The sequence below is a fragment of the Gorilla gorilla genome, chromosome 5, assembly GCF_029281585.2.
Source record: "Gorilla gorilla gorilla isolate KB3781 chromosome 5, NHGRI_mGorGor1-v2.1_pri, whole genome shotgun sequence".
NCBI lineage: Eukaryota > Metazoa > Chordata > Mammalia > Primates > Hominidae > Gorilla > Gorilla gorilla.
In genome coordinates this window covers 153,566,536-153,594,061 of record NC_073229.2, presented here as the reverse complement: position 1 = coordinate 153,594,061, position 27,526 = coordinate 153,566,536, and the positions used below count along the sequence as shown (strand labels likewise).

The 27,526-nt window shown below is 36.9% G+C and overlaps 1 protein-coding gene across 6 annotated transcripts in view; it reads right to left on the bottom strand.

Annotated features, from left to right (window-relative positions):
• LAMA2 (laminin subunit alpha 2) overlaps positions 1-27,526 on the bottom strand; it is a 631,365-nt gene that overhangs the window by 110,101 nt on the left and 493,738 nt on the right. For all 6 annotated transcript variants that reach the window (XM_055391635.2, XM_055391626.2, XM_055391631.2 and 3 more), the window contains 6 exons: positions 22,428-22,539; positions 13,509-13,671; positions 11,911-12,121; positions 4,859-4,975; positions 3,700-3,863; positions 2,227-2,365 (listed from right to left, as the gene is read on the bottom strand). In XM_055391635.2, the coding sequence (XP_055247610.1) occupies positions 2,227-2,365; positions 3,700-3,863; positions 4,859-4,975; positions 11,911-12,121; positions 13,509-13,671; positions 22,428-22,539 (906 nt within the window). The remainder of the gene's footprint in view (positions 1-2,226; positions 2,366-3,699; positions 3,864-4,858; positions 4,976-11,910; positions 12,122-13,508; positions 13,672-22,427; positions 22,540-27,526) is intronic.

Genomic DNA, 27,526 nt, shown 5'->3' with positions numbered 1-27,526 from the left:
AAGTAAATTTTAAAAAAATCAAAGTTGATTTTAAACATTGTCTTAATTATGCTTGGAGGTTATTTCTATCATTTCTTTATTTCTTTTCTTATGGTATTTTCAATGCTTTTTTTCTTCTCAAATTGTCTGACCTCCACTTTCTTCATAGTGGTCATTGGTTGCTTTATTACTTGACCTTTTCCTTTTCTCCTGCAAATGTATAACTTGTTTCTTTGTTTTTCCTTTTAAGTTATTGAAAACATTCCTCCTTCTTTATAGGGCTAGACTCAAAGGAGTAGAGGACTCTTCTGTATTGTTAAGCTTTGAACTCTTCTATACTTAATAATACATTTAATCTCATTCTTCTCTGTTGAGCTATAGCTTTTATATCAGATCTTATATTTATGGGATGTTAGTCCTATCTAGGTAATTACTCAACGTAATGCTTTTCAAATATATTTCTTTTCCAGCAAAGTAGAACTATATTATACTGATCTATTAAACTAAAATTTTATTCATTCTGTTCATGAAAAACATTCCAACAAAATTTCTGGGACAGATTGTCTTCTTTTTCTTATCCGATAGTCATTTAATAAATCAGTGATTCTCTATAGCACTTATTTTGTAATTTTTCAGACATTTAATTATTTTTAAATGATTGTGGAAAGAGAGAAGGAATAATGATAACAGCAGACATGGTGTAATGCATTACAACTCACCATCACTCTCTGTTTGAGGTTGGTTAGCCTACCATGTATAAGCATGGGTGGTAAGAAGTAAGTGCACACTTCATGTTGGCAAAAAATGATTTTTCCTAAAGGTATTAAATTAGGGTAAAATTAAACACCTCCTTATCATAAAATGTTACAAGAAATTTATAAGGATGAAGCAATTACTATAACAAATTTTTATTGGTATAAAAGATTATGAATAGGCATAAAAGGTGTTAATTATAATGAAAAAATTCACTCATTCATTTATAAGTGCCTACTATTTGCCAGGCACCATTTTAGGTGCTAAAAATAATCATACAATAAAACAGGTGAAATGAAAATGGTGAACTTGAAATTAGGGTCTTTAAAATAGAAAATTATCTATCAGAAGTTGGATTAAAATTTAGTTTAGATTTGAAAAGTAGATTCATTCTGAAAGGATAACTGAACATAGAAATGCTTCTGCAATGATCATGCCACTATTTTGAATAAGAAGTCAACAGAACATACGGCATTAGTAGGGCTCACTCAAGAGAAACCAAAAACAGTACAAATTGCTCATAGAATATGATGTTTCATTATGATCACAAAATGAACCTGCTAAGACTGGTTCATTTAGGGGATATCTCTAATATCCCCTAAATCCTAGAAAGTATTTTTGCCCACCACTGAAGCAAAGAAAATATTGATCAGTTTAACACCACTGCTTATGTGTATTTCACTCACAGTCAAATGTCCAATCAGATTTCTCCCCAAAAAAATTCTCATGTGTTTGGTAGGTTCTATGTGAAACAAAATAAATAAATGATGGTTCTGAACATTTTATTCAGGATGATTCCTATGAGATTTTTTTAACCTGAAATAGTACTACCAACTTACTATCACACAACTCATGTACAAAATGTTGCTTTACATCTAAAGCATAAAGATTTGTCACCATTGAAGGCATTCAAATAATGTGATAGAACTTGGAATGCCCAAACTCTAAAATACTTGTTCCAAATGTATTATGAACAATGATTGTAGCCAAAGGTTAAGAGCTTTTTAATTCAAAAATTCATAAAAATTCATTAATTCATAAACATGGTATAAATTGTTTAGAAGCATATGATCCAGTATGTTTTTATTAAAAAGTGCATTTTATAGCCAAACTTCATATGTAACCAACTTGTGTGTGATTATATGCAATGGTTACTTTTTTTTCTTTTTTACTAATGCTATTTGAGATAATGGTGATAAAATTCCCTATCCAGAGTGTTGTCTTTGCCTGTTTTATTTTGTGAGTTGGTAGCACAAACTTGCTTGGTTTCTGAGATAATTCTAAGACCCTAACAGTGGTAGTGGGTGACTGAGAAAAGAGTTCTGCTACAATTATAGCATACTGAGAATTTATTTTAGGTAAATTTAAAAAGAGGTCTTCAAAAATAACCCAAAACAAATATGCCAATTACTGGGATTTTCCAGACTGACTTACATTTGAAAAATTCAAAAAGGTTGACTTCCATTCCCAGCACATGTGCCATTTGTTTCTTACCAGTTTTGTAGCTTCATGTGCAAGATCTTTGGCTTCTTTGGCAACTTTCTCAGCTTCATCAATATAGTCCTTAATATTGCTGTAAGCTTTGAAGGCTGCAGTGGCATTGAAGGAGATGTTTTTAGCCTCATCAAGGATTCTGGTGGGATGATTCAAAAAAAAGAATGTCAGGGCACTCAATGGTACTCAAATGAAGAACGTCCTAATTATAAGAAATCTGGCTTCCAAATGATCATGGCCAATATATCTATGACAATTCCAAATAATAGTGAAGTATCTGCTTATTATATTGTCCTGTAGTCTTCTATAACCTAAACTTATATTTCTAATAATTCAGCTATGAAATACTACCAACATATCTTAAATACCCATAGCATCCTCCAAAAGTCTCTGCAACCAGGTGCTCTAGCAGGTGTGTGATATGAGACAATTCTTCACTTTATTTGTGAAGCATGCTGTGAGATTCAGAGCACTTGTACTACATTACTGAAATTAATTTCACAAAATCTTTCTGGGGTAGGTGCACTTCCCAGAAGAGACTAAGTGAATTTCAGAAGGTTAAATGGCCTGTTTCAGGCCAAATGACCAATATGTCCCCAAGTAAGGACTTAGAGCCTGGATCTGATGATACCTAGCTTTGTGTTTCATCTGCCACCCACCCTTCATTATAAAGTGGCAAAAGTTTGACATAAAATAAAATGATAGTTCATATATTGTCCAAGGTCTTCAAACATTAGTATCTTTTCTTTATAACAGTAAGTATTAAGTATGAGAACAAAGCTTTGCATGTGATGTAGATTTATTTGGGCAAATTATTCTTGGGGCTAATAGCACCGCTATTAAATTACGACAATCCCAAAATTGTAGGAAAAGCATATCAGTTATACACAGAAGGCTGTTTGTAAGTCAAATATATACTTCCCTCTTTACTCTCCCTCTTATGACCTATGTAATAATCCCAGCTAGAATAAGCTGCTATTTTACAGGAGAAAATGTAATATCTCCCTGGAGCTTAAAAAAGGAAAAATAAAAAAGACTTAAAGACTACGTATGGGACCAAATTTTCAAAAGCCATCCTTTTAACAATAAATTGTTTTGATTCCATTAGAAACATGAAACTGAAATTTGAAACAGAATGTGTTTTCATATATGTTATTTAAAATGCTAATAAGGCAACCACTGTGCTTTTTAATAAAGAACAGAAAATAATTTTTTCTAAGTGTAGCCTAGGGCTATGTTCACTTCCTACTAAGCCATATTTGAGTCTACTTGTAACTCAGACTTTTGATGCTGCTGTAGCGAAGCTTTGCCCAGACCCTCCTAATTAAGCCTATCCACAGAAAGGCCATATAGCTAGTGTGTTCATAATTAACAGAAATCAGGATTTGAAAATGATTCTCTACTATTTATGCTAGTCAAAACCTTTGGACAAGCATCAAAATACACAAACATTTCCAAAAACAAATGACATACCCATCAAGGACAGCAGATGAGTCATTCAACTGAGCTGCGTGGCTCTCAGCCTGGGACACCTTCTCAGCAAGCTTCCTGTCCTTTATTTCTTGGGAGAGGTCATCTATTTTATCATTAAGCTCCTCAGACATAGGTGGCAATTTAGTTTGGATGTCTTCAACATACTGATATGTAGAGAAGAGGGCATTTTAAGCAAGTGAATTCAAGCCTCCTCTCTTTTACTAATTTCTCTATGAGACATAACTACACATGTTTAGTTTAGTTTTTTTTTTTTTTTTTTTTTTTTTTTTTGCGACAGAGTCTTGCTCTGTTACCCAGGCTGGAATGCAGTGGTGCCATCTCAGCTCACTGCAACCTCTGCCTCCCTGGTTCAAGCAATTCTCCTGCCTCAGCCTCCTGAGTAGCTGGGATTACAGGTGCCCACGACCACACCCGGCTAATTTTTTGAATATTTAGTAGAGACGGGGTTTCGCCATGTTGCCCAGGCTGGTTTTGAACTCCCGAGCTCAGGCAGTCTGCCCACCTCGGCCTCCCAAAGTGCTGGGATTACAGGCGTGAGCCACCGTGCCTGGCCCACATGTTTAGTTTTAAAATGAAACTTCAAACTTGCTAACATAGCAAAAAGAATAGAGAATTAAAGTCATTATTTAATGGAATAGACTAGGAAATTTAAGAAACCAACTTAGACCAAGAAAAGCCTGTCTATTTAAACAATGCCACTTCATAGGTATACATGTCATTAGGATCTCTTAGGCCATTTGCATTTCTATGACCACATATCACTCTATGTAATGCATTAGACATTACATGTTAAAAGCCTGTTTGTAAATTTACATTTGTCTTTTAACTAATGTTATATAAATATTGAAGCAGATTGTAAGTGCTGCTCTAGGAACAAGAAATGTCCTTCATCGCTGTGGACAAAAACAGATATGTGTGAATGTGTGAGTACACTTACACAAACACTCATGTCCATTGGGAGAACAAAGTGATATTCCAGTTGTCACCAATAGATAGGCATGGTCACAGTAGAATAATGCAAAAATAATTTTATCTCCACAAGAAAACAAGTACTAGTATTTGCTTCTATTACTGAGCTTTCTCATCGGCTCCCATTTATTCATTATCATCTCTCTTTTGAGTTTTACCCAATACTCACGTCTATCATGGAGTTGATTTCATCTGCAAGACGGTTGGCTTCATCGAGTATGTCATTGCCCTCTTTTAAAGTGTTCTCAATTTGTCGTTTGCCGCTTTCAACAGCCTCCTTCTTTTTCTGTAGACCATTATGAACAAGACATCAATATTGCATTTTCATAAAATCCTACCTCTTGTATTCCTGACTTTCCTGAGCTGTTTGAATAAAAGCTTGGCAAAAAAGGTACATCATGTTGAAATGTGGCTAGATAAGAATAATATAAACTACTTAGCCAGTCCTTGAAGAGTTCTTCTATGTAGAGGCTTGTACAGGTTATTTCTTCTTCTCGTTGTGAGAAAGTCATCCAAGCGAAGAAAAGTTATGCGATACTAGTTAAGGAATTAAAACTACTTTTAAAGAAAGATGGAGCATCCATTTCTAACTAAAATATAAGTGCTGAATAGTTATATTGGTACTACATATTGAATTCTAGAATCTATATACAAATGAGTACTTTGTGAGCATAAACATAAGCAGATGTATTCAATGGGAGTTCTGTGAAATTTGAAGTGAGATTTTTAAGGAAACTTAGGGAAAATACTTTTTAAGAAATTGAGAAACTATCACATGGAAGAATCAACCTAATGGACTGTTTCATGAGAGAATAGATTATAATTTTTCTTTGGAACATATAGCTTGTCTCAAAACTACATGAAACTCAATCCTGGCCTAGAAGAGTAAAATCAGTGAGAGACAAATATTGCTATTTCTCCATTTGGGGTCTATTTTTTACTTATTTTATTCTTTATACTTCTGATTCATTCCTATTCCTGAAATCACCATTCTACCTACAGATTTAACTGCATCAATTATAATTTTAAGCTTTGACCACTTATAGTTTTTTTCTACAGACAATAATGCTAATTCATTTAGATCTCAATATGTGCCAGACAGTTTGTAAGCATTTTGTTATTCCAATCTTTGGATCCCATGTTGATCACTTTTTACATAAGTGGGAAATTGAATAAGTAAAGGGCAGTGGTCTGAATGTTTGTGTCCCCTGAAAATTATCTTATTTTGTTCTTATTTTGTTCTTCTTAGAACCCATTTATCTGAATTATATTCTACAGAGTGGTAGAAACATAGATAATATTATTTTCTTTTTTATATAGATTGATTCGTCTTGATTACTTTTGCTGGGAGTTGCTAAAAACAAAGATTATGTAATAAAAATCAGAAATACCAATGCATCACAGATACATGTACAGGGACTAGCAGAAAGGCACAGCCTGTTGAACTACACATTGTTAATGAAGGACAACACATTGAATCTATTATGCAATATCATGCAACATACCATGTATTACATATCAATAAACAACTTATGTATATCAGCCCATGCATCCAGACTTTATGGTTATAGCTTATGCTTGTTTATTGGTTTAGTGACTATCTCCTGCACTGTAACACAAATTCCATAAAGACAGTCTTATGTATCACTATCTCTAGTATGTAGATGAGTTTCCTCAATAAATATTTTTTAATAAATAAATAAAAATGGGTCAGGCACGGTGGCTCATGCCTGTTATCCCAGCACTTTGGGAGGCCGAGGCAGGTGGATCACCTGAGGTCAGGAGTCCGAGACCAGCCTGGCCAACATGGTGAAACCTCGTCTCTACTAAAAATACAAAATTAGCTGGGTGTAGTGGTGCATGCCTGTAATCTCAGCTACTCAGGAGGCTGAGGCAGGAGAATCACTTGACCCGAGAGGTGGAGGTTAAAGTGAGCCAAGATTGCACCATTGCAATCCAGCCTGGGTGACAAGAGCGAAACTCTGTCTCAAAAAAAAAAAAAAGAAAAGAAAAGAAAGAAAAAAGAAAATGAAGTCCATTCCTGGGACTTGTGCTGCTGACACTTGGCTCATTCAGCTACTCCCATCACTAATTCAGGGGAAGTTTTGATATGTTATTCACTCTTCACAGACAACAAATGTAGGAAGAGTCCCAATGTCCCTGATTACAATATCCCTGATTACAAGTCATATCTTATCTTCCAAGGGTCTAACATTCTTTTACACAACTGCCAATTTTAGCCCTTAGCTTTTGTATGAACTGACTTAAAGTATAGCATGTACAGAAACACAAGAATCTTTTACAACATGGCTTGTTTGAATTAATGGATCAAGGTAATTTAAAATGCTGTGCCACTGGAAACAGGGAAACTATTTCCACACGTGTGTTAATTGAAGAGCTATATATATTTTGACTTCAATAAAGTAGTGAATTAGAATCTTTTGTAAAAGCTCTAATTGAGTCACTGTAGGGAGTCAATTGTCATGCAAAGATCAAAATGTGCTTCTTATCATACTCAATCAGAAATGATGATCAAGAGGTTAAAGAATTTTTTTTTTCTGAGACGTAGTCTCACTCTGTCACCCAGGCTGGAGTGCAGTGGAGCAATCTTGGCTCACTGCAAGCTCTGCCTCCCAGGTTCGCACCATTCTCCTGCCTCAGCCTCCCGAGTAGGGACTACAGGTGCCTGCCACCACGCCTGGCTAAATTTTTTTATTTTTGTATTTTTTTTTTTTATTTTCATTTTCAGTAGAGATGGGGTTTCACCGTGTTAGCCAGGATGGTCTCAATCTCCTGACCTCATGATCCTCCTGCCTCAGCCTCCCAGAGTGCTGGGATAAGGTTAAAGAAATTTTAGAGGGTAGATTAGATACTGATGGGTTCTAGCTTTGAACCGAGAAAAGATGGAAATTTGGAGCTCACAAATATTGACAGAAGTATAGAGTATCTGGGTTTGTTCTATGGCACTTTATTTATTCATGGAAAAAAATCTGTTTTGCCTTTGCTAGATACTGTTCTAGGATTGGGGGATGTGAGGAAGAACACATGTTCCTCATGGCTTGTGTGGAGGAGAGATAAAATGAATGAGTAAATTAATATATAATATATTCTTAAAGAAAGATTAGATGAGTACAATAAAAACAAAGAGAGGCACAGATAGAAAATGATGTAGCATATAAAATACCTAAGATAGGAAACTTAGAGTATTTAAGAAACAGAAAGGCCTATGTATAGGGAGAATTATTCTACAAAAAGTATGGCATAAGTATAATTGCTCAATTATTGTTTGGATATGAAGGTTGATTATATTTCTACTTTTAACTTGTAATTAATTAGATCTTTATTTATTCCAGAGCTTTGCAAATTGAACACTTTCTTTTTCTTTCTTTCTTTTTTTTTGGTGTGTTGGTGTGGTAGATTCTTCAGGAACCTGCAAAAGCTATCTTCCTGTCTATTCTTGTTTTCTTTTATTTTCCTTTTCTTTTCTTTTCTTTTTTTTTTTTTTTTTGAGACAGGGTCTCACTGTCATCCAGGCTGGAGTGCTGTGGCATGATCACAGCTCACTGCAGGCTCAAACTTCTGGGCTCAAGCAATCCTCCCACTTCAGCCTCCAAGTAGCTGGGACCACAGGCACGCACCACCATGCCCGACTAATTTTTGTATTTTTCTATAGAGATAGGGTGTCACCATGTTGCTCAGGCTGGCCTGTGTATTCTTTATGTAGCAACTTACTCTTTACTTGATCCGCACTGCCTTCTTTGGCAAGGATATAATGGTAGATTTGGGGATAGACTGCTCAATACATATTATTTTGCTTCACTGAAATATTTGTCTTCTCTTTTCTGCCCATGACGTCCCCAGTTCCCTTAGCCCTCTCTCCACTGCTGGAAATGCCTTTGCAACTCCATCACCATCTAGTTGGCTGCATCCAAAGCATTCTATGATCTGGCTCCAAATTCCAGAGCCTTCTCTGCTACAGATTTTTACATAGCTTTTGAAAGTTTTTCTGCTGTACTGGACACTTCCTAAGATCACCTTACACTTCCAAAGCCCTGGCTGGGGTTCCTGTTGCTCTGTCTTTCTTCCAATTCCTCTCCACTTCTGCTATGATGCTGTCATTTTTGTGAACCTTTTGCTGAATCTCCCAGTCAATATTATCATAGTATTATGTAGAATGAAAGGTTAACATGTCTGAATTTTTCAGGAGGTTGTAAATTCTTTGAGGCCAGGAATCATTTCTATTTAACCTCAAATACCCTGGTTACCAACAGTACCTTGATATGGTAGGTACCTGACAGACATGTAGATAAATATTATCTCAGCCTACTTTTCTAGCCTAATATCACACTATTTTCCGATAAAAAACCATTTATTCAGTTTAAGTGAGCCACTCAAATTCCGCAATATTTTATTTTAACCCATGACTGCAATATTTCAATTGCTTCCTATGGCTCTCAGGATAAAAACCAATTCCTTAGCTTAGTCTCACAATGCGATTCTCTTATAACTGAAGGTCTGCACTCTGCCTGTCTTCTCTTTCTTTCTATCCCTTCAGTCGTTCACATGCAGTCTTCTTTCCAAGCCTATCAAACCACTGAACTTTCCCCCAAAATGTCATTTTCTTTCCTCCATGCCTTTGTATATGTTTTTCCCAGTTTCTGAAATGTTCTTCTCTTTCTTCTTCTGTGACCCAGTGCTTACCCTTTAGGATCTAGCACAACTGTCAGGGCCTCTACAAAGCTCTTCCTAAACTCAGGGGTGACTTAGACTCCCTCCTTTGCTTACCCCTGTGATAATTATGGTAGTGTATGGAGTGGTTTGCTTATGTGTACCTCCCACTAAATACAAGTTACTTGAAGTAATCAGAGATGGTGTTTTAGTGTTTATACCCGTGGTTCTCAACCTTGAAGCTGCATCTGAATCACTGGAGGAATTTTTAAAACACAGATTTCTGGGCCCCATTCTCAGAGTTTCTGAGTTGATCATTTGGGGATGGGGTCCAAGAATTTGTCTTTTTGACAAGTTGCTAGGTTACGCTGAGGCTGCTGCTCTAAGGGGGCTCATCATTGACACAATCAATTTTGGTGTCTAGCACATTTCCTGAATGAATTAGAGGCTTGATAAAATTTTTAAAAAGAAAATTACATACCACCTTAAAATAAATAAAAAGTTTTTGAGTTGGGTATTAATTATGTTACCTTCATTGTGGACACACTTATAAGGGAGTTATTTATTTAAAATGCAGCTTATTATTCAATCAAATAGATGTAATGTGTCAGTTTTCCTTGAACCTGTATAGGAATCAGATTAGCCCAGGGAGAGTGTTAGAATGTAGACATGGGGCCAAACCCCAGAGCAGCCTACACAGACTCTCTAGGTGGGAGCCCATGAAACCTGTTGGCTTAACAAACACTCCACGTGATTTTCAGCCATTTTGGCAGCAACCAAATTATTTATTTTGTTTAAGCAACCATAAATAATCTATGCCTTATTCATATTGATTCAGTTAGTTTATCTATTTTATCCAGTAACTTTTTAACAAGTCTTTAGTTAAGCGTGGCACATACAAGGAAAATCCAAAAAGGACCACTTAGAATTTCAATACTGACTATACATAAGCTCCAGGTATTTGTAGGGGTGCCCAAGAATGATGACTTCTGGTTTTAAACATCACTAAAAGAAACGAATAGCTAAAGGTACTATTGACTGTGCCATATAACTCTTCTTGAAATATTTCTCAAATACTTACTATGCTTTCCACACAGGTAATTTTCATTTATCAAACTGTTGCCATAAAATAGACAGGTGCACCTTCGGGTAAGTCACACGGCTGGTGTGTCACCGAGCAGGGCGAATCATGCTGGAGCATGTGATAGGACAGTGGCCCAGCATCCTGCCTCACAGCAGTATTTCTGGAATACTGCTAGCATGTCAGTAGACTCCAAATTGGTTAGGTGCATCAGTGAAGAAAAAAAGTAAGCCTCTTCAATATTCTACCAGAATGACAAGGCTAAGTCCCAGAAGAGGGACACGGAAATAAAATATATTAAAAAAATGTAATTCTTCCTCTTACTACTTAATCTAAAGGAAAATAGAAATGAATAGATTTAAAAAATCCTGGTTCATTGTATTCAATTGTTACTGTCATTCAACAAACATTTCTACATACATACTATATGCCAGAGGGTGCTGAGTTACTGTTGACGGTGAAATTATGTGTTAGAAGACGTATAGGTCTGCTGCTGTTTTCTGACCTGTTGGAGTCAGATACTTTGAAAACAGCAAAGGTAAATTTGTCTCTGGGGAGAAAGTTGTTGTTGTTTAAATATTAATATCAAATACAGGGTGCTGCTGTTATATGTGCTGAGTTTACTCTTAGGAAAAGTGATTATTTACTATGTTAAGATTAAGAAAGAAATTGGAAAAAAAAGAAGAAAAAAATAATGGAGGAATCTGTTTTAGTTCTAGTTCCATCAGAACTCTTAAAAAGATAGAGGCTGCCCATAATTTCTTGAGTTGAGAAGTAACTCTTATCTGTGTGGAAAAGGAGGAGAAAATAACACAGACCTGATCTATTCATGTTAGTTCCTTTTAAAAGATCATTTGGATAGAACACAGTGCATAGAAAAAGAGGAACCAAAATTTTTCCAAGCTCTGGTCTCAATTCATTGAGCTATTTGTCATGTGCTCAGATTGAATTTGAAAGTGTAGGGAACTTCTATGATTTTTGGCAGCAAGATCTCTGAACAAGATTTGTGAATTAGTTTGGGAAAGCTGCAAAATAATATGATATGAATATTTGAAGATACCCTATATGTATGCTATAGTATAATGAACTTATTGTAGATTTGGGGAACTGATGCTTATAGATTAATTGACTTGCCCAATTTGTATGTCTAGTTAGTGGCACAGTTGTCATTGAGACCAAGGTCGCCTGACTCCCTGTAAAGAACTTCTTCCATTGTATGACAGTGTTCTTAAACATCTTCAACAGTTTAATTTATCGAAATTTTATTTGATTCTTTGGGTGATGGTAACTGGTCATTAAAAACAAAACAAAAAAAAGTCATTTCTTGTTCTGTTTCTTAGAAGCCCCCTTTCAGAGTTGTCACTCTTGACTTTTGTAAATGTGCATCAACTTGAATAGTCCAGCCATGTTCAACACTGCCCCTGCAGTCCCCAACCTTCTGAGATTAAGATAAAAGTGCCCCTAAGACTCACCTCCAATGCAGTCATGTTTTTCTGATTTACTGCAAATAGGCGATTAGCTTCTCTGATTTTGTCTGTGGCTTCTCTCAACAGGTCCCAAGCATCATCAACTTTGTTTTTGTAGTCAGCCAGTTTTTCCCGGAGATCCTTCTCCATTTCTTCATTTTCCCCCCGGGACTCTCCAAACAGCTTCTTCACTTTTTTCAGAAGGGCTTCTGCAGCTCTGTAACCACCCCCAGCCCAATAATAGACAATGAGCTCATGTCACTGCCTTAGGGTTTATTGGTATTAAACCATGTTACAAAGAGATGCTAACATGAAAAGAATGAGAAAATAAGAAAACATGTAAAATAGATTCACTGTGTGCTAAATCAAGTTGAAAACTGGTACCTGAGACCATTTATAATTAATTAAAATAAAAGCGAAACAGATTTTTAAGAAACCTTTTAAATTTGTAAGTAAAATAACATTTTGAATCAGAAGGGGTCTCATGTCATTCTAGGAATCTGATTGATGAAATGAGTTTTAAGATTCACTTCACATACCAAAATCAAACAATCCACTTGTTTCATTGTACTGAGACCTTTTCTCTATTACTTTGAATGTAATGATGAATATTGTTATGTTTGCTCAGAAACTGTGAACAGAATTCTAGGTCATTGTCATGCTAGTAGACTAGCATAATTTTAATCTATGTTTCTTTTTCTTCCAACTGATTGATCTGGAAGTTTTTGGATTTAACTTACCTACTTTTTCTAAAGTGATAATTTCCGAGTCATTAAGAAACTCTAAATACTTGAAAGACAGTAATTCTCAAACTAACATGCCTCATAATCCCCTGAAGGGCTTGTTAATACATGGTTTGCTGGGTCCCATCCCCAAAGTTTCTGATTCAGGAGGTCTGGGAGGGGGTCTGACAATCTGTATTTTTAACAAGTTCTCCGGTGTGCTGATATTGCTGGTTTGGTATAAATTATTTAAGTATTAGTAATACTACCACTTTGAAGTTAGCTGACTATGAATGTAGAATCTGGTTTATTGAGTGTGTTATCATAAATGTCCTTTAGCATGAGTAAAATCACTATCACTTTTCCCAACCCTCATATTCGCAACTCTTATTTGAAAGTATTGGGTGTTTATTATTTGATGACTTTTCTTTTCAGCATTTCTTAAGATGATAAAATGTATAGGTTGGCCAATACATGAATGATAAAGTCATAACTTTGTTTATCCAAAGGTGTTTTTATTAAAACAAAAATCAACTGATAGTCCAAAAGTCCCTAATGCAGGTGATTAACAAAACAAACTCATTAGCCTAATTACAGAAGGAGCAGCACCAGAAAAGATCATTTACTTGATTATATGTAGGCAAGAACATGCTTTTGATTCATTTTGGAACAATGGTAAAGTACAATTAAATAAGTAAATGAATAAATAATAGATGGTAGATAGATAAATAGATAGATAGATAGATAGATAACATAGCAAATATCTCCAGGTTGGAAAAACAAAGCATCTTTTACTTATACGTGTGATAAAAATTTAGAAAACTGTAAATTATCTGGAAATCTCAGTTTGTCAAAAGAAAAAATAATAACTCATCTACTCACACCAACTCATCTTCAGCAATTTCCTTTTGTGTCTCTAGATTTTTCCTCCTCAGTTCTTTAATCATCTGGTCAATCTCTTTCTGAAGCCCTTCCAAATTTCTCTCAAAGGCCTCGTCTCGAGTTCCCAGAGTTTCATTTAGTTTTATAGCTTTTTCATTTACAGCTGCAGGGGGTAAAACAAATTTTGTAAATTAGTAAACAAACATGCCACATGAAAACATGGTATTCAGCATCTGCTGGGCACCACCATCTCCAAATGAAGAGTATTTTGCCGTTGAGTGTTCCTGCTGGGAACCACAGAGGCAGTTAAGACAACAATCAGTAACAAACAGGGAAATGTAATATGTTTCTCAATATTATATTTCTTTTGGGGGTTACAGCAATTAAAGCATGGCGTTTCTAACCTCAAAAGAAAGAAAGAATTACAAATAAAGAAGTAGGTCGAAGCATATTCAGGTAAGAGTTTAAAAAAAACAGTGACCTGTAGCATAACACTTGGAGGCTGGAAACGCAAGCTCTGCATTGCTGATAAGATAGTCATAGCAGTGGCTATCAGTCAGTTTAAAAATACTGAGTGTGGAAATACACTCAGTGATGAGATCTCTGAAAATGAACCTGCCCTTGGATTTCCACATAGTTCTCCTGTGTTCATTTTTTAAAGGAGTGAAGAAAGAAGCACTGGTCTAGACTTATAACCCTTCTAGGAGAAGGGTTATAAATTAGGCTTCAATGACACCTTCCAGCAATAGCATCCTTCACAAGGGTCTGTGTTTATTATGCATTAAATGGGGTTTCAAACTGTGCTCCTTGGAATCGTAGGATTCTCCAGGTGCTTCAGGTTTTCTACAAATGATGTCTATTCTGCCAAGAGTCTGCTTTATAGGCTGATGTTCTGGGCAGGATTTCATTTGAAAAAAGAATTATATGTCAAATAAAAGTTTAAAATGGTGAATTGAAACATTTACACAGTTATATTATTAGTTTTAGACTAAAGTTTCCTGGAGTGTGTTCTATAGGACATTTTTTTGGTGAATTTAAGAGAGATGTTTTCTCAAACTCTTTTGTCAGCTGAATACTTATTTCTATAATATTACCTTTGAAAACTCCTAGAATGAGGGGTCTGGGTTGGCCAAGAGGCATTTTCTACCATTCAAGGGTGTATCTGAAGATCTCCTTACGACATAGAGATTCCTGAAAATTAATTTCTATTCTTGGAGAGAGTTTTGCATTGGGCAGAGCTCCTGAAACAGGTGTACATAGTCAGGACAAGCAGAGCAGGCAGAGGGGTATGTGAGAAGGTGGGTCAGTACAGTGGTTCTAAAAGGTGGTCCCCTATAAGCAGCAGCAGCATCACCACCTTGGAGCCCATTAGAAATGCAGATTCTCAGGGCCTGCCACAAACCTACAGACTCAGAAATTCTGGGGGTGAGGACCAGCAATCTGGGCTTTAACAAGCCTTCTCAGAGCTTCTGATGTACCCTAGAGCTTGAGAAACACTGGGATAGTAGAAAGAATTGAGTTTCAATGTCTAATATACCTTTTCCACAATGCATCTTTATAATTCTTTTTTCGTTATATATGTCTTTGGTTTAAAAGTTCCTGTAGTCAGTACTTTAATCCTGATAGCCAATGCTGTAGATTGAATGTTTATGTTCTCCTCAGATTCATATGTTGAAACCTAATTCCCAATGTGATGGTATTTGGAGGGAGAGCCTGATATGGTTTTTCTCTGTGTCCCACCGCACCACCTCAAATCTCATCTCAAGCTGTAATACCCACATGTTGAGGGAGGGGCCTGGTGGGTGGTGACTGAATCATGGGAGCAAACCTCCCCCCTTGCTGTTCTTGTGATAGTGAGTGAATTCTCACAAGATCAGGTTGTTCGAAGGTATGTGGCACTTCCCCTTTCATTCTCTCTCTTTCCTGCCACTATGTGAAGAAGGTCCTTGCTTCCCCTTTGCCTTCTGCCATGACTGTAAATTTCCTGAGGCCTCCTAGTCATGCTTCTTGTTAAGCCTGCAGAACTGTGGTCAATTATACGTCTTTTCTTCATAAGTTACCCAGTCTCAGGTAGTTCTTTATAGCAGCGTGAGAAGAGATTAATACAGAGCCTTTGAGAGGCGATTAGGTCATAAGGGCAAGAATGAAATTAGTGCTCTTTTAAAAGGGATGCCAGATAACCCCCTTGCCCTTTCTACCACATAAAACTATAACAAGGAGACAGCCATCTCTGAACCAGGAAGCAGCTCCTTACCAGGCACCAAACCAGCCAGCACCTTGATCTTGGACCTCTCAGCCTTCACAAATGAGAAATGCATTTCAGTTATAAGGCACAAAATCTATGATATTTTCATTATAGCAGCCCAAATGGGCTAAGACAGCCATGGTTTAATTAGCAGAAATATTTGGATCACATGTCTTAAAGAACAAATATGGCCATTCCTAGCCCTGTGGTAGAAATTATTGTCAGGTGCTGTATTCCTAGAAGTTAGTGAGGGTGGCTCTTTCTTGACCCACTGCCTAACAGTTATACCTTGACATATGCGAAAGAACCCTCCCAATATTTCGCCACTATTATCAGTAAGATACATCACCTAGGCTGTGTCTCAATTTTGTTACAGAACCACAGTAACCATAGGCTGATTAGTTTGAAAGCTCCCTGGTCCAGCAAACTAGGCGGGAAGCCTTCCAGAGTACCAATGATTAAATGTAAGAAGCTTTCTGCTTCTTAGATTTCAAGAAAGCAGTAGCAGATTTGGCTCTACCTATGATACTATCTCATCCTTTAGTCTGAGTGCATGCTATCTGTATAGCTGACTTTAACCAATTGTAGCACGTAAGTAACTACTGATATAATTTTTACTCACTTTTTAAAATGAAGATGATATTAATAAATGCCACTTCCCAACCTGCTAAAGCTGTATGTTTTTTCTTTGTTAAATGAATATGTGCGTGTGTGTGTGTGTGTGTGTGTGTGTGTGTGTGTGTGTGTGTGTGTGTATAAATCAGCTTTCATAAGAAATATCTTTTGAAATTTGATCTAATTTAGGTTCTGGGCCTAGGCAGTATAGAGGAAGGGAAAAATGAGAGACAGAGTCTCACTATTTCTCTTGTGCTCTAGTCTCAAAGCTAAACTTCTGCAGAGAAGAATCTGGTGGAAAAAGAATGACAACAGATAGAGAAACGGAAAAGGCAAATATGGCTGTATCTTTTGGATGGCATACATAATTTCTTTAAATTAAAACCATTTGTAAACAAGAAGAAATCATTAAGGTGCACAAAAATGACTTTAGCAAAATGATCATGTATTAAGAAAGCAAGCTTTGTTACATAGGAATACATATGCCATGGTGGTTTGCTGCACCTATCAACCCATCAACCAGTTTTTTGTTTGTTTGTTTGTTTTTGTTTTTTTTTTTTTTGAGATGGAGTCTTGCTCTGTTGCCCAGGCTGGAGTGCAGTGGCACAATTTCCGCTCACTGCAACCTCACCTCCCAGGTTCAAGCGATTCTACTGTCTCAGCCTCCCGAGTAGCTGGAATTATAGCGCATGCCACCGCGCCCAGCTGATTTTTGTATTTTTAGTAGAGATGGGGTTTTGCCATGTTGGCCAGGCTGGTCTTGAACGTCTGACCTCAGGTGATCTGCCCGCCTTGGCCTCTCAAAGTACTGGGATTACAGGAGTGAGCCACCACGCCCAGCCCATCATCTAGGTTTTAAAGCCCCTCATGCATTAGCTATTTGTCCTAATGCTTTCCTTTTCCTCTCCCCACAACCCCCAATAGACTCCAGTGTGTGTTGTTCCCCTCCTTGTCCATGTGTTCTCACTGTTCAGCTCCCACGTATGAGTGAGAACATGTGGTGTTTGGTTTTCCATTCCCGGGTTAGTTTGCTGAGGATGCTGAAGCTTTCAGCTTCATCCATATCCCTGCAAAGGACATGATATCATTCTTTTTTATGGCTGCATAGTATTCCATGGTGTATATGTACCACATTTTCTTTACCCAATCTATCATTGATGGGCATTTGGGTTGGTTCCATCTCTTTGCATAAATAGTGCTGCAATAAACATACTGTATATGTGTCTTTATAGTAGAATGATTTATATTCCTTTGGGTATATACCCAGTTATGGGGTTGCTGGGTCAAATGGTATTTCTGGTTCTGGGTCCTTGAGGAATCGCCACACTGTCTTCCACAATGGTTAAACTAATTTACATTCCCAACAGTGTAAAAGTGTTTCTACTTCTCCACAGCCTTGCCAGCATCTATTGTTTCCTGACTTTTTAATAATTACCATTCTGACTGGTGTCATATGTTATCTCATTGTGGTTTTGACTTGCATTTCTCTAATGATCAGTGATGATGAGCTTTTTTCATATGTTTGTTGGCTGCATAAATGTCTTCTTTTGATGGGTTGATAGGTGCAGCAAACCACCATGGCACAGGTATACCTATGTAACAAACCTGAACATTCTGTGCATGCATTCCGGAACTTAAAGCAAAATGGAAAATAAAAACATGAGAAAAAAAAAAGAAAAACATCAAAACATATAACACATACCCCATAAAGTTTCTATAGGACATCACTGTGCAGCTCAGTCATGAGGTTGTTTTTTTTTTTTTTTTCCAGTTGGATATTATCAATTGTTGCAATTACTGTTATTGAAATAGTCCCAGAAGATTTCAATGTGGTTAGGACCAAAAGAACAAACATTTTAGCAAATATATTGGCTGCTTATGGAATAAACTGCTATTCCATGGCCAGCTTTTTGTTGCAACCCATGTTATGTAAAAAAAATACAAGCTCCCCAAAATGGACATGGGCCTTCAGTATCTTTTCGGATTAAATGATAGCATCTTTCAAATGGGTTTTTGGTATGTGTGCTACTTTATCTTCATTATGAAAAACAAATTTTAGATATGGGTTTTGGAGAAAAATATGGCCTCATCGGGACACAGATAAATTACATATGGCCCATTAAAACTTGCCAGTTTAATTTGGATAACATTTATTTATTATTAGTGTTTTAAAGTTTTATAGTTATTTTCCAGATTATTTCACTGTGCTTTACTTACCCTCATTTAACATTCTTTTTGTATGGTGAACTGTCTAGTTTAATTTTTATTTCCGTTATTTTTCTACTGAAAGTTAAATTTAAAAATGCTGTCATTTTCCATTTCTCTCATAGGCATCTATCACTTGCTAGGCAATATGATTTTCTTAGAAATCTCCCCCACCAAAAAAGGAAAGGAAGCATCATTTTAATAGAAGTCTGTTTCACTCTTTATAGACATATATAAACATACATTTTTATGTTTATATACATATATATAGTTCCAGATCCTATGTATAAATACGATCTGGAACTTCTCTGAGCATTCTTAAAGATGAATGTGTTTTTCATCTCTTATTCAAAAGTATGCACTATCACTTCAATATATTTTCTTTCCCACAGTATTGAAAATGATTGTAAAAGATGTATCTTTGGAATTTACTTATTTATTTCCAACTTAATTCAAAGGAGGATTTAGGTAATTTTTTTTAAATCCTAATATCAGATAAAATTAAAATAAAAGGAAATAGCGCTACAGGTAAAAAAAAAAAAAGTTGTGTAAATTAGGGAAAGAATTAGTAGACAGAAAACCATGCCATAACGTTCAACGCAGTGCATCCTAAGTCCACTACTAAGCACCTTAGTAGCCTATGCGTAGCAGGGAATACAAATAGGATTCTTAAGAGGCATACAGTATCTATAAATGTAAGTAAAAATTCCTCAGGAGAAGCAAAACTGTTTTCATACTAAGACTGAAAAAAAAATCCTCTGATGGGTAAATTTATTAAGAATAGAAAGTAATACTCTGATCTGAGAAACAGAAAGGAAAGGTGTCTATCATTGATTAAGTCCTATTGTATGTCAGGAAATAAACACTAATGGGTTTACCTATGTCCACTCATTAATTCTAATAATGCGTGGAATAAAACAGTTTATTTATGAACTAATCAGGAGTCATAGTACGGTAGATATTATAAAATTATAGTGAGATAAGAATGCCTTAGATGAATAGAAGTTGATTATCTATAACGAGGTCATGACTCATAATGAAAGATAGGATGAATAGTACATCTATCCAAACATAAAGCTGAAATAGACAAATGTCAGCCTGAAGCATTTACTTTTCCCACAGCAATTTATTACAACTAACAAACAAAAATGTAAAAGTACTGATGGTTATCCCTCATTATTATAAGTTTAGAGAGAGAGAAAAAGAGGTGTGGATATGTAGTATAACCTACTTTAAAGCCTTTGGTGAGTCCGTCCTTCCGTCCCTCCCTTTCTTATTTCCCCTTCCTTCCTTCCTACCTTCCTTCCTTCCTTCCCTTTACTTTTTTTCTTCCTCCCTCCCTCCTTTCCCCCCTTCCTCTTTCCTTCCTTCTTTCCATTTCCTTTCTTCCTTCCTCCCTCCTTTCCCTTCCTTCTTTCCTCTCTCCCTTCCCCTTTCCTCCCTCTGTTCCTTCCTTCCTCCCTCCCTCCTTTCCCTTCCTTCTTTCTTCCCTCCCTTCCCCCTTCCTTCCTTCCTTCTGCCCTTCCTTTCTTCCTTCCTTCCTCCCTCCTTCCCTCCTTTTCCTCCTTCCTCCCTTTCTTCCTTCCTTTGTTCCTTCCTTCCTCCCTCCCTCCCTCCTTCCTTCCTTTCTTTCTTCCTTTCTTTGTTCCTTCCTTCCTCCCTCCCCTTTTTTCCTTTCTCTTCCTTCCTCTCCCTCCTTCCTTCCTGCTTCCCTCCCTCCTTCCTTCCTTCTTTTCCTTCCTTCCTTCCACCTTCCCTCCTTCCCTCCCTCCCTTCTTCCCTCCTTCCCTCCCTCCCTTCCTTCCTTCCCCTTCCTTCCTTCCTTTCTCCCTTCATCCCTCTCTTCCTCCTTTCCTCCCTTCCTTCCCCCTCCCTCCCTTACCCTCCCTTCCTTCCTTCCTTTTTCCTCCCTCCCCTCCCTTTCTTCCCTCCCCTCCCTTCCTTCCCTCTCCTCCCTCCCTCCCTTCCTTCCTTTTTCCTCCCTCCCCTCCCTTCCTTCCCTCCCCTCCCTTCCCTCCCTCCCCTCCCTTCCTTCCCCCACTTTCTCTTTTTTTCTCCGTTAAACTGCCAAGCTTTGTATTACATCTCAATGAACATTTAGTGTTGCTCTGGTACAATTTAAATTTGACCTTTCGTTCAATTTTAACAGTTGGATTAATTCTACCAAATAGTGCCTGCAGGCAAAAGTGAGTAGTGTTCTTATTTCCCTAAAGTATAGCTATCCCACATGGCACTTCACATAAATTAGAAAAGGGTGCCCTATCTGGACAGACACAATCAGACCACCTGATCTGTGCATAATTTAGGGAATGAGAGACACCTTTGGTGATGGGTAATCCTTTCTCTGGTGTATAGACTTGGGATTTGGGGTGGTGAGCAAGCCTGGGATAAATCTCCATCTCCAGTCTACCCCTGTTGGTCCACAAATTGTACAAATAGTACCTAGAGGCCCTAGGCACCCAGAAGAAGCAAATATTCATACTGACCAAAGAGGTAACCATGAATATGCATCTCTCTTTGGTGGGAGATGGAAGGTTCATTGCAGAGAATAAAGTAAGCAGTGTTGATAATAGGATCTACTAAAAGATATGCTAGCATTTATTCTCATACCAGTGTTTGATTGAAACAAATTGAAAATGAGTCCCCAGGATGGGCTGCTGGGTGTTGGGTGTTTGAAATGTCAATGGAAAGAAAAGGAAAGTTCCTGGAGCATTGACTAGGGCCTTTGGGGATCTGCTCAGAGTGAAGGTGCTCTACCTGCAGTGGGATTTGTTGTTGTTGTTGTTTTGGGTTGGAGAGGGACACTTCAAGTAGCATTAATGGAAAATAATACTAGGGAAAGCACAACAGCTTCATCTAGCAGAGGATAAACCACAATGAATTAACTGAGATTTTTCTGGCAGAAATAATTTCTGTTTCAGAACCTCACACCTTTGCCTCAAATTAGCTCTCAAATTAAAACCCTGTTGCTTCTTGCAGTGGTGAATATTTGGGAGTTTGTCTCCTCTTGGCCAGTGATGCCTAAGAATTATCAGTCAGAATCTGCCTTGAAGTTGATCTCACATCCTTATTTATTTGGCTACATTATGAAGCAAAGTATCTAAAATGCATAATATTGCAGAGCAAGAAAAATGTTTTACTGCTTCAAGCAAAAAACAACAAAAAGCATTTTTCCCAATTTCTAAACATGCATGCACGTTTATTAAATTTTAACAGATACTTAAGGACTAGGTTTTTTTGGGGGGCGAGTGCGGATGGGGCATTATCTGTATTCTTTAAGTTTCTTAATTTGGGCTTTTGCCAAAAAATGGCTTCCACTTTCTCATTCATGTTAGTAGATGGCAATAACTAACTCCTAGAGAATTGTGAGCTAAATGCACCAGAGCTTCTCATAAAGTAGCACTTTCAAATCCCAAGCAACAGCTGTTCATTAAAAACCAGTCCTCAGTATTTGAAAAGCCATTTGGAGAAACTAAAGTGCTGCTTTAATGTATCAAGTGGAATGATGACATTAGCTTGCTTGAAAATGAAAAATACTTTAAATACTTTCAAATAAAAACAATAACAAAACAAAAGTTGCCTATTCTTATGTAATTATAATAGCCGTGTTTCAAGAATTTACTGCTATTCTGCCCTCATTGTCACTAATTCACTATCGTCGCTAAATTAACACTGCAGGTCACAGGTTCTCAGCAGATAATACCCTTGAATATCTTAACCACACTACTTTTTGAAACTCAACCTTTGATTTTACAGATGTCACTTATAACAAGAGAAATTCCAGTCCTGTGTCATCCCTTTCTGTGTTTTTCTGTTGGGAGAAATGATGATCAAAACATGATTCTTTCTAATACCTTCTGCATCCCGGGCAAGCTCCTTAATGAATTCTCCCAGGGACTTTGCTCTTGCGTTGGTCCTCTCAGCATCCTGTCCGGTCTGCTCGCCATCTGCTGTCACTTTGGTAGCCTAATGATCCAAATTCGGGAAACGCACAATTAATAGAGATGATGAAGCTACAGCTAGATAAGCTCCCACTGGCTGCATTTTCTTTCAAATATTACTTTGAGCCAACGGCAATTGATGAATTATTGATCAGATGTATTGCAAATGATGCCCCATGCTCAAGTGTACAATTAAACTTTATTACTTCTTCCATTAAATGGAAATCAGAGAGCTGTATTTGGTCTTTTAAAAAACCCTCGTTATATGCTATGGCACAGAAGAAGCAATAAAGCACAATTATTTTTGAAATATCTTTAAGGTACAGTTGCCAAAAGTCCTTAATGGAATCTTCAGCCTCCACATGTTGCAATTTTGTCCATATTTTATTTACTGAAAAAGTGTGTGGAGTGCAGCAATGATCTCTTGAGAGATGAACAGGCTGTCTGCCTCAATAAGCTTGATCCTATAGATTTGTTTTAGATCAATATGTTAATTAAAGAAACAAAGAGGGAGAAATGCTTAGCTACTCAGTAGTAAATGCCTGTTTTATAACACATCAAAGATGCCAATAAAACGTTAAGGGAGAATAAATGCTAACTTTTCCATATGATAGCACCAGAAATATGCTTGTTAATCACAGAATCATGCAGCAGTGTCAGCAAAGTAAAACAGAAACCCAAAACATCCCCACCTCCCAAAGAGTATTCTCAGGCACATTCACCTCCATTTACATTTAAAATATCATTTGACACACTGGAATGCATTCAATGTGTTCATGGTTAAAATATACCATATTTAGTCAAACAAAAATGGTGTGTGTGTATAACATTGTTTCTTTAAAAATTACAAGGTTTAGAGTACCCTGAAAGGTTTATACTTCATTTTTCTATGTGTTGCATATGCTAATATATAAGCCTTCTTCTCTTTTACTAAAAAGATATGGATAGTCTAACTACAGATAATGAATTAGAGAATCACAAACTGTCTCAATATAATTTTGAATAAGGTCCAAGTTGGCAGCATATTAATACTCTAGAATCTTGTACCAGAGTGCTTGCATACTAGGCATGGCCAGAGAATTAATATTTAAAATATATGTAAGCAGATTTTAAATAGAACTAAATGTCTGGCCAGCACAGAACATGGTAAAAGACACTGGAGGAATTGTACTGCATTTTGTGATTTTCCAAGGGCAGCAAGAGGTTTAATTTATGAAAGTTTTCAAGGTTTTGCACAAACGAAGGAATATAAAGTCCAACTATTATCATCTAACTTCTCAACCTGCAAGTGTTAACATCACAAATGAAAGGATGAAAGGATAAGAATCCACTGGAAAATTAAGTTTTTTTTCTGTATAATTTGCAGTACATATACACAATAATTTGGAGAGTATTAACCAAAGTATTATAATGCTCTGGATTTATTCTTCTAAAATATTAATAATGGAATTATTTTCACTTTTGGATTTAGAAATTTTTGGGGGATAAACTGTGCATCCAATCCCTAGGTTACTCAAATCCTTGCTTTTGTGGTGAGTGTTGTAATTATGTTCCATTAATTTCCTTCAACTTGGTTTCCTGCACGTGTTTGCACTCAAAGGTCTGACAGGTCAAATCACTTTTTACAGACAGACACATATACATAAACACATTCCCATACACACACACATACTCATACCCAATTATTTAAACGTTACTTTTGAATCACTAACTAAGGTCAACAGCTTGGCAGTGAGCCGAGATCATGCCACTGCACTCCAGCCTGGCGACAGAGCGAGCCTCTGTCTCAAAAAAAAAAAAAAGAAAAGAAAAAAAAAAGATGTTGGTAGTCTAAACTGCTTTGGATATTTTTCTAGTCTAGACTTGACTGAACTTTATGGTACCACTCTTACTTTCACATATTACCGAACACCAAAATAAGGAACTTGATCTATATTTCAGTCATCTTCCAATATCTTACCTTACAGGTTAATGTATCAATACCACTAGTGTCTCTTATGATACAGAAAATGTACATTATAATTTAAACTTAAAATATATTCTTTTTCTTCATCAATATATTTTCTGTGTTACCAAAAGATCATAATTTCACACCAAGTGGATCAATTCTTATTTATAACTCAAAGTGTCTAAATTTTTAAAAGTAAATGTATATCATACACTGTCTCTTTTAAATTCTGGATGATCAAGATCATATCCATTGTCTTAACTTCCTCTGGCTTATAATCTGTTGTACAGGTTATTTCATTTACGTAGGAATGTGTAAGAGTCATCATTCACATGCATTTTATTCTTAGTATTGATTATATGATTACTTCAATACTAAATTGTCAAGAATCCTACAAACTCCATGATAAGAAAGAAGTTAAAAAAATTAGCACTAAGACCCTATGCAATCAACCTCCCTGGCATAGTTTTAGTATATTAAATATGCAAAACTCATCCCTTCTTAGCACCTTCTTGTATCCCATTGTCTTTACCTAGAATGAGCTTCTCCTCAACACCTTTAAAGACTGGGTCCTTGTTACCCATCAGCTTTCAGTTTAAGTGCTTCTCCTTAGTGTGGCCATTCCCAGGGTGCTACCTAGGTTTCCACACTTCCTGCAGCAGGACGTTTCCTTCATAGCACCATGGGTTTGAGAATTACTTAGTAATTGGCTCACCTATTTATTGACAACCTCTCCAACTGAAAGGTAAGCTCTAAGGGGGTGAGAACTTGGTCTGTTTTGTTCATCATATTATGTCCAGCTCCTAGTATGATGCCTAACTTATAGTAAATATTCTCTAAAGTTGTTATATACAGGACTAAACAACAATTTTCCTAACCAATCTTGCCAACCTTATTACCATTCTTCTTGCCTACTTTCTTTTGGAACATTCTCAAAAAAAGATTTTGTTCATACTTTTGCTTCTTAACTCTTCTCTACTTATCCAAAACAAATCCAGCTTTCGAGATTCAATTCCAACTCCATCTTCTCAGTGAAGCCCTCCTTACCTATTCTAGCACATGCTCTCTTTTCTTAGATTTTCAAAAATAATTATTATTACCACTATTCATAACTCTAATGGGTAGTGACTTTGTTAGGTGCTTTGCCATATCTCCATTAGATAGATAGATTAGAAAAGGCTAGGGATCTGTCTTACTCTTTTTATTCCTCAGAGTGCCAGGCATAGTGCCTGGCAAATTGTCGTGGGTCAAAGATGTTGGGTGATTGGCGGATACAATGACAATCAAACCAATGGTCCCTTGGAAGTTCTAAAGCCTATCTAATAGCACTCAAACTGACCATATGCCTGGTGCTATGCTTGCCAGGAAATGTGGTTGGTTGGGCAGTTTTCTGGGCATTTTTTAGAAGCTCAGAGGAAGCTGCTGCTCAAGAGCTGCAGTTGAAGCTTGGGAGGAGAGCCAGGCATGAGAATGTCCAGTCCCAACTACACTGCTTTCTAGCCACTGGCCTCACAGTAATTCAAACTGGACCTTTGAATACACACCAAGTTCCACGCTGGTGGGGTGGGAGTGGCAGTAGGGGGCAGGAAGAGGATAGCAAGACTCTTCAGGGCTAGCACAGTGCTTACTGAAGGAGATACCTTCCCTCTAAACACAGAAGAAGAGCTTCCTCTCTAGGCTATTCCAGAAGAGGAGGAGATGTGAGGTTCCCGGCACCAAAAGCATCAACTTAATGCGGGTTAGCGTGCTAAAGGATGAGTTACACAGTCAGGCTCATCTGTACCTCAGAATTACTTGTATTTTTTATATTTTTTTAACTTTTAAGTTCAGGGATACATGTGCAGGATGTGCAGATTTGTTACATAGGTAAAAAAAAAAAAAAAAACATGCGTAATGGGGTTTGTTGTACAGATTATTTCATCACCCAGGTATTAAGCCCAGTGCCCATAAGTTATTCTTCCTAATCCTCTCCATCCTCTCATCCTTTCCACCCTCCACCCTCTGGTAGGCCCCAGTGAACATTGTTCCCTTCTACATGTCTATGTGTTCTCATCATTTAACTCCCATTTATAAGTGGGACATACAGTATTTGATTTTCTGTTCCTGTGTTAGTTTGCTAAGGGTAATGTCCTCCAGCTCCATCCATGTCCCTGCAAAGGACATGAACTCATCTTTTTTATGGCTGCATAGTATTCCATGGTGTGTATGTACCACATTTTCTTTAGCCAGTCTATCATTGATGGGCACTTAGGTTGATTCCATGTCTTTGCTATTGTGAATAGTTATGTCAAATTTATATACATGTTTGCAAAGGCTTACAGCACTCTTGTGTGTCTCACTTACTCTTCCTGAATTTAGAGATACATAGAAGGCATCATCCCTCTTTTTACACAGGTGAAAAGGAAGGTATGAGGAGGTTAAGTAACTTATCTGAACTTACATGTACAGGGAATTGGAGATGAAATACACTTTTTTTTGTCTCACAGACTTATATTTTGTTTGTACCCAACACTATTCTGTGTTTGGCTAACATCCAGAAAGAGTAGTAAAATACATGAAAAACTGGAGTATTCTAGGTGAGTGGAGGACACTGCTCCAGTTAATGTATACTTTAAGTATATAAGTTTTGACTTTCAGTGAATTAACATATTTCAAAATCATATCAGAACATCATCTAGATATATTTTTAAAAATCATGTCTCATTACACAGTAATTAAGTTGAAGATTCACCCTGGTCAAAAATACCCACGAGAGACTTCATAAAGAAGCCTATGACAAATGCACTATCACCTATGGGTAGTGGTGATAGATAGTGGTATCACTGCCAAAGCAAAATTCACAAAAATCAATCTCACCCAGGACAGGCTATTGATAATGTTATGAATGAATGCTAAATACTACATGATACTATCTGTCTGATTCAGTTTGGCTCTTTCTGTGTTTTATTAAATTACCATCTCCATCTCTTAGTCATCCTTCTTCTTATTCACTATTATCTTGTCCTTTGAGTATTTGACAAATAACTTCTCATTTATCCTAATACGTTGTACAATCTTCCTTTCA